Source organism: Nannospalax galili, unplaced genomic scaffold (assembly GCF_000622305.1).
Source record: "Nannospalax galili isolate Female #2095 unplaced genomic scaffold, S.galili_v1.0 scaffold788, whole genome shotgun sequence".
In the NCBI taxonomy this organism is placed as follows: Eukaryota; Metazoa; Chordata; class Mammalia; order Rodentia; family Spalacidae; genus Nannospalax; species Nannospalax galili.
In genome coordinates, this window is record NW_008359996.1 from 1,525,893 (window position 1) to 1,533,479 (window position 7,587).

The 7,587-nt window shown below is 50.0% G+C and overlaps 1 protein-coding gene across 4 annotated transcripts; it reads left to right on the forward strand.

Moving 5' to 3' along the window:
* Window positions 1–729: 729 nt before the first annotated feature.
* On the forward strand, window positions 730–3,555 carry Cd2bp2 (CD2 cytoplasmic tail binding protein 2). 4 transcript variants are annotated; one of them, XM_029559057.1, is made up of 7 exons: window positions 730–1,086; window positions 1,449–1,551; window positions 1,744–1,876; window positions 1,990–2,147; window positions 2,251–2,686; window positions 2,765–2,868; window positions 2,947–3,555. In XM_029559057.1, the coding sequence occupies exons 2-7, from the start codon at window positions 1,474–1,476 to the stop codon at window positions 3,055–3,057; spliced, it is 1,020 nt and encodes a 339-aa protein (XP_029414917.1). In that variant the 5' UTR covers window positions 730–1,086; window positions 1,449–1,473; the 3' UTR covers window positions 3,058–3,555. The 4 variants fall into 4 exon arrangements, with proteins under 4 accessions (XP_029414917.1, XP_008822083.1, XP_008822081.1 ...); XM_008823861.3 differs by having other exon boundaries at window positions 845–1,086; window positions 1,443–1,551; window positions 2,762–2,868; XM_008823859.3 differs by having other exon boundaries at window positions 849–1,086; window positions 2,762–2,868.
* The last annotated feature ends 4,032 nt before the right edge of the window (window positions 3,556–7,587 follow it).

Sequence of the window (7,587 nt, forward strand, 5' to 3'; positions counted from 1 at the left end):
CCCCAAGGATGAACCAGTGGCACTGATTGCTGGCCCTTTTATCAAGATGCCCTCCTGGTTTGGGGTCTGTGTTCATTGTCCACAGAAGAAACCAAACATGGACCTTAGGTGCTGTTTCATGATGATCCAGTATGGGAGGAAATCCTGAGGGGAGAGGTATGGTCCACCTGACTGCCCCCTTCTGCTCCAGCAGGCTCATGGGAGCCGGCTAGCCTGGGGGCACTCAGGCTCAGAGGTGTTCCCAAGAGCCCCAGATCTAACCACATCTGGCCCCACCTCGGCCTGGGCCAGATTCCATCACCTCAGTGATAAGGGATGGATAGGCGGTGCCTTGGCAGCTGCGGTTCAGGAGATGCACTGTTGCCCTTTCCTTGGGCCTACTGGAGGGTAGAGCTGAAGGGCTTCTAGTTGGGCACTGGCACTGTTGCCAATGCTACCTTCTGGGATGGCTGTCCACTAAAGCAGCCAGGAACTGAGAGGGGGGTTCACGACGACGGGGGACGGAGACACAACGACTAGCCGGCCAATGACTTCCCCTGGGTCCTAAAGGGAGCTAGATTCGGAAAACTCCCTGCTGTCCACAATCAGAACTTTATCTCAGGAAAGCAAGGCCTCCAGCTTCTTTTTTGTCTTTTTGAGACAGGGCCTCTCAGTAGCCCCAGCCGGCCTAGAACTTGCTATGTAGACCAGGCTGGCCTGGACTGTATGGACATTCGTTAGCCTCTGCCTCCCTCGGGGATGCGAACCCACACGGAGTCGCGCCCTGCCAACCAGACCTTGGACACCCCCTTAAGCATATTGCGCTGTTTGCCGAGAAAGGAAAACACCGCTCAGGCCCTCGGGCAGGGTGAGGCGGGTACCGGCAGGCACTCTCTAAGCCCGACGTCACTTCCGACGGGCGAGTCCGCCTTCTCTAAATACGTACTTCCGCCCGCCCAACAGTTAGGTCTCTGATAGGCGTGAAGGCACTTCCGGCCTCAGGTGACGCCTTACGATGTCCTCTTCCGGGTGGTGGAGGCGAGTGCCCCGGATGTAACCGTGGTGAAAGCTGCGTTCCTTTTCTTCCGCCGGATCCTGGGCTGTTAGGTGAGTGCCGGTGGTGGACTACCCTGCTCCTGGCGGTTGGCACTGGGGTGGGAGACCGAGTGCCAGCCAACGAACCCCGTACGGACAGGTGGGCGGATGACGCAGGGGAACCTGACGACGTGGGGAGCACCCACAGGGTTCCCGGGTCGGGAGACCTTCTCGCGGTCTCCCTGCGGGAACTCTGAATTGCCTATCAATTCCGGGGCGTCCTGCCTGCGAGTTCTTTCAGCCGGTTCTGTGCCCTGTTCTCTCACAAACTGTGTTCCTGGCACAAGAAAAATATTTATGGTGAATGTGGTGTTAGCCCGGGCAGCCCCCTCCTTACCCGGTTTCCTTACTCCGAATCTTTTTCCGAGGCCCAGCTGGAGGAAGGCTCCTCAGCCAGTCATGCCAAAGAGGAAAGTGACCTTCCAAGGCGTGGGAGACGAAAATGAAGAGGATGAAATCAGTGTCCCTCAGAAGAAGGTGAGGTGGCCAGATTCCTAAGTTCTGAGGACTGAGAGAGGGGAAAGACGAGCTAGCTGTCTGCTGAAGAGGCAAACTGGGGAGTGAAAGAAAGTTCACTGAAAAATGGGTTTGTAAGGCTCGGTGCAGATCCTGGAGTATTTTGGGATCTAGACAGTAATCTGCCTTTCTCACTTGCTGCTTGCTACTCAGCTGGTGGACCCTGTCCCTGGGGCAGGGGGGCCTGGGAGCCGCTTCAAAGGCAAACACTCTTTAGACAGTGATGAGGAGGATGAGGAGGAGGGATCCAGCAAATATGACATCCTGGCTTCAGAGGATGTAGAAGGTGAGCTTGCTGGAGCATTAACTGTTGGAGGGACCGTGGGGGTGTGGAGGAGGGGAGGCTCACCTGTCTTTATTTTGCATGCCTCGCATGGGGCACCCATGTCTTTGGTGCAGGTCAGGAAGCAGCAACTCTCCCTAGTGAGGGGGGTGTACGGATCACACCCTTCAACCTGCAGGAAGAGATGGAGGAAGGCCACTTTGATGCTGATGGCAACTACTTCCTGAACCAAGATGCACAAATCCGAGACAGTTGGCTGGACAACATTGACTGGGTATGACTCTGGGGCTGCCATGGCTGAGACCTGGGAATACAGGTGCTGGGCCCGGGCCCTGTTGGAAGTTTGCAAGAAAGAACCGTTATTTTTTCCCTTACAGGTGAAGATCAAGGAGCGGCCACTTGATAAGCACCAGGCTTCAGACTCAGAAGAGGAAAATGGTCTGGGTCAGACACCCATGAGTGCCCAAGCCCTCTTGGAGGGACTTTTGGAGCTGCTGTTGCCAAGAGAGACCGTGGCTGGGGCACTGAGGCGTCTGGGGGCCCGAGGAGGAGGCAAAGGGGGCAGCAAGGGGACTGGGCGACCTAGTTCCCCCCAGCGCCTAGATCGGCTCTCTGGGCTGGCTGACCAGATGGTGGCTCGAGGCAACCTTGGTGTATACCAGGAAACAAGGGAACGATTGGCTATGCGGCTGAAGGGGTTAGGGGGTCGGACCCAGGGATCCCATGACCCCAAACCTCCACCCTCCCTGGACATGTTTGCTGAAGAAGTGACAGAGGGGGTGCTGGAGACTCCAACCCCTACTCAGGGAGAAGGTAAGCTTGGAGGACAAAGAAGGGGCATTGTTGGCAGGAGAAAGGGCACTTGCCCAAATATATTTGTTGTTTTAGAAGCAGAGTCACCAGGAGATGGTCTAATGGATGTGATGTGGGAATATAAGTGGGAGAACACAGGGGACGCTGAGCTCTATGGGCCCTTTACCAGTGCCCAGATGCAGGTAAGCCCTTTTATGCTCCCTTCTGTTTTGTCTCCCTCCTCTGACTCCTTACCCTTCATCATTTTTGCCCTTCTACAGACATGGGTGAGTGAAGGCTACTTCCCGGATGGTGTTTATTGCCGGAAGTTGGACCCTCCGGGTGGTCAGTTCTACAATTCCAAGCGCATTGATTTTGACCTCTACACGTGAGCCTGCTGAGGGCCCAATTGGATGGCCCCTTCTTTCCTGGACTTCACAGAGGAGGCCCCAGCCTTCTCAGGCACTAAAGATATTGGAGGCCACTTTTCTGGCAGTTTCCCTTTCCCATTAAAAGCCTAGAGTGTGGTGCATCAGGCTGCGTGGATGGCTGAAGCCAGGGTCTCCACAGCCCCTTTGGCCTTGCCTGGGTCCTTGAGTGATTCTTCCCATGAAGTTCCTCCTTGGGTGTTTCTCTCTGTTGTCTCGGACCACCTCAGTAGTGTTTACCACACTTACCGACAGCTAGGGCCTGTCAGGTATCCTCTGGCTATCCGGACTTCTATTTTCCATGTAAAATCCCTTTGCGTCTAGTCTCCAGTCTTTTCTGGGGCTCCTTGTTCTGTCCTTCTTCTGTCTTTGGCTTTTAGGACCTTGGATTCTCTGTCCTTGCAGCCCCCAAGGGATAGAGCCCTCAGCAAATGGTGTTTTAGGCCTGAAAGGGCTGGGATATCTAGAAGACTTCAGGATCCTGATGGGTGTGCATAGGAAGCCTCTTATGCTTTGGCTTCCCTCTTGTCCCTCAAGCTATTTAGGTGAAGGAAAGAAGTAGGATGCGTAGGCCAAGGTTATCCAGAGTCTTCCCTAGTATGGTTCCTCTATCCCTTATAGTAGTTCCCACAGCTCTTAGGTGAAGTATGAACTCAATGATCCTTAAGGCCACCTAGGCCAGAGAGGGGCAGTGACTGACTGACTTAACTGGTCCAGGTCCAAGGGGCTCCCTTCCCTGACTTTTCCTGGCACAAAGCCTTTTCTGCTTGGCTTTTCAGGCCCTGCAGCTTACATTCTTGGGCTCCCATGTGTGTCTGGCACAGGGTTAGTGCCTTGAGGAAACACCACTGGCCTAGTCCCCTCCCAGGAACCCTGAGTCTGATGGAGGGTTCACCCCCCTCCCCCAGCCAGTGCTGCCTTATCACTTATACCAGGTTAGATTGATTCTTCCACTTTTCCACCTTGCCTACCCTTTAGAATCTCCTGGGAGTGGTAAAACCTCCTCCAGGATTGAGATAGGTTGGCCTATAGCCTGAGTGATGTCTTAAGCTCCCCAGGTCTATCCAATATGCAGCCAGCTGAGAACCCCTGGGCCTGACCCCTTTGACCCAGCACATCTGGAGAGGAGCAGAGCTGAGCACTTGTGTGGCTCTGGTGGAGTCCATTAATTGCAGGGATCCACAAGACACACAGGAGAGCTACCCTGGGAGCTCCAGGGTAGCACCTGGGAACTCAGATGGGGTTCAGGCAGGATGGGGTGCTTGATGCAGAGACCTCCAGCTATAGATAGTAATTGCCCCTCATTACTGACAGTGTAGACCACAGTTTCTTTTTCTTTACTCACTAGTGTGTAAAATTGAAACCACAAAAGACAAGTCGAGCCCTCGAGTTGCAAAAGCAAGAGGTTTTTATTTCACACAGGTACCTGTGGGCACAACTCCTGACAAAGGGAGAAGCGCGCCCCAGGTCTGGGGTTTGGGGTCTTTATAGGAGCAGAAGCAGTTTACAGAAGCAGAAGCGTGGTTATTGGTTAGTTTAAACTATTACAAAATGCTATAGGGAGAGCGGGGGGGCTTTTTTATCATTAAGCCAGATGTTTCAACCATAAAACTTACTTATCAGTGAGTTGGAGATGTCTCAGCCATGAAACTCACTAATTAGAGAGTTGGCCATGAAGCTTACTTATCGGCAAGTTGGAATTCTTGACCAGCACATGACCTGCCTGAGACGTGACTTGTCTGAGAGGCTTCATGGCTCCTGACTTTTATATTTTTCAAGTGGTAACATACCTAACTTTGTATGTTAAAGAAAAGAACTCTGCCAGTTAGTTGTAAGGTATTACTGATTAAAAGATGCACTTGATTTCAGAAATACTCAAAAGTGAAAAGTAGATATCTTACGATGGGTGAGATGCAGTATTCACCTCTGTGGCCTGAGTGACTGTTTAGAAATACTATGGGCACCAAGGACAATCATTCCTTCTAGAGCCTCCAGGTTCCCTAGATTTGACCTATCCAAAGTTGACTTCGCCTTCTCTTTGCCTCTTGAGTGTACCATACTGCTGACACCCTGGAGTAAACAGAATGTTGATCCCCAAATGTATCCACATTGTGAGCCCCAGACCCTGTGAATAGTACTTTATGTGGCAAAGGAGGTAGTGCGGATGTGGTAAAGCTGAACATTTTTGAGACAGGAAGATAACCTTTTATTGAGGTGGGCTCAGTGTAATCACAGGGTTTTTAGGGAGTGAAACAGAGCCTAGAGACTCCCAGAAAGAGACAGGAGGACTTTATGTTGCTATCTGAAAATGGAGAAAGAATCATGTGGCTTGGAGAAGTGGGAAAGGCAGAAAACAGATTCTTTCAGAGCATCCTCAAACAAATGCAGCTCTCACAGTGGTGGCCCAACGAAACCTGTTTTGGACTTCTGACCTCTAGAACTGTAAGATAATAAATTTGTTTTGTTTAAGCTTCTGAGTTTGTATTCATTTGATACAGCCCCAGTAGGAAATGAATATGCACCCACCCTCTGGGGAGCCACTGTGGTTTCCCTGTGGCCACAACCACTTTTGAACCCCATTGGGTGTTTAGAACTCTGTCGGTGTCTCCATATTGCCATAGTGTTCTTTTTTTTTTTTTTTTGGTCTTTTTGAGACAGGGTCTCCTTGTAGCCCCAGCTGTCCTGGAACTCACTATGTAGACCAGGCTGGCCACGAACTCACAAAGACCTGCCTGCCTCTGCCTCCCAAGTGCTGGGATTAAAGGCGTGTGCCGCCACACCTGGCATATTATTTTTTATGTGTGTGAGTGTTTTGCCTGCCTATGTAAGTGCACCTGTGTCATGCAATGCCCATGGAGGTCAGAAGAGGGCGTTGGATCCCCTGGAACTAGTTATAGATGGTTGTTAGCCACCATGTGTGTGCTGGGAACTGAACCCGGGTCCTCTGCAGGAGCAGCCAGTGCTCTTAACTGCTGAGCCAGCTCTCCAGTCTCCATAGAGTTTATTGTACTGCTCCCACCCCAGTGCTAACCAGGCCTGACACTGCTCAGCTCAGAGAGTGGACGTGCTTAGGGTGGTCCAACCATGCACAGAGCAGTATTTCTTTGGGTTAGGTTGGGTTTCTGATTTTTTTTTTTTTTCTTGGCTTTTCTTTTAGAGTAAAAAAGAAAAGGGTAGGCAAGTTGTAAATCTCTAGCTGCCTAGCATGGAGGTCAGAGGAGCAGTCATGTGATGGTAGATTTAGAGAAAGAGTGAGGAAGCCCAAAATATTATGGAAGCCCAAAGTGTTAGGGAAAGCATGCTTAGAAAAGAGAAAGAAGAAAAGGAGAGGGTATGCTTTTCTGAAGAATTTAGAAAAGTGTGCAGACCTAGGAAGCCCCAGGGCTGCAGCCCCACAAGCTACTGCCATTTTTTCTTAAAGCAGCTGCTATATATAGTTAATATAAGCCAATAAATAAAACAATACATGTTTTTTTTTATTTATAAGGTTTTTTTTGGTTGGTTGGTTTTTAATTTTTTTTTTTAAATTTTAAAAATTAGGGTGGAGAGATGGCTCAGTGGTTAAGAACACTGGCTGTTCTTGCAGAAGACTCAGCATCCACATGGCAGCTAACAACTACCTGTAACTCCAGTTCCAGGGGATCCGACAGCCTCTTCTGTCCTCCGCAGGCATTGCATGACATGGGTACACTTAACCTACGTGCAGGTATAATATAAAAATACACACAAAATCAAAATAATTTTTAAAAACAGCAAAAGGCAAGAAGGAAGGAAGGAATGAAGGAGACTATAACTGAGAATTGAGCCTTTCCCTTTTTTGGCAACCAACCCCCTCGAAATTTCAAGGATTACAGGGTCTCTGTTAGTATCTGATGGAGGGTTCAGAACTCAGGAAACTTTCCCAGTCACAACACGACACACCTTTATGAATCACCACCTTTCCCTAGTCTGTAAGGTCAGCATCTTCCCATCCTGACTGAGAGTCTGAGTCTGGTACCGACACCTACTGTACCCATTGGAGTGTGCAGTCACCATGCACTGTTACTTCAGTTAGAGCAGTGAGAGCCTCTATTTTTAGAACCAACAGAAAATAATGCTGAGTCCTTAAATGCTTAAAGTCATCTGACTCCAGGGTCTCTACACCAGTAAGATATTCTGATCTGAAAACAAACTCTGTATTTTGTAACAGCATCAAAGTCCATAGCAAACCAGAGAAGCCAGTTCATCTGGATTCAACTTCACTAGAAGTTGCTTTTGAGAAGAAAAGGAAAAGGAATGCCAGGTTGGTTATGTTATTATGTTCAGAATTGAGATGTTTTCACATACATTTCTAGTCTTTATATACATGACTATCACTGGTCACAGCCGCCCACCTTCTGAGCTCCTCGGCATCTGAGCATGAATAGAAACTCGTCAGGTAGACAGCCTTCCTCTCCCACTAGAGCCTCCATACTCTGCTATCCCTGCCACTGTCCACTGTGCTGTCAGCACCCC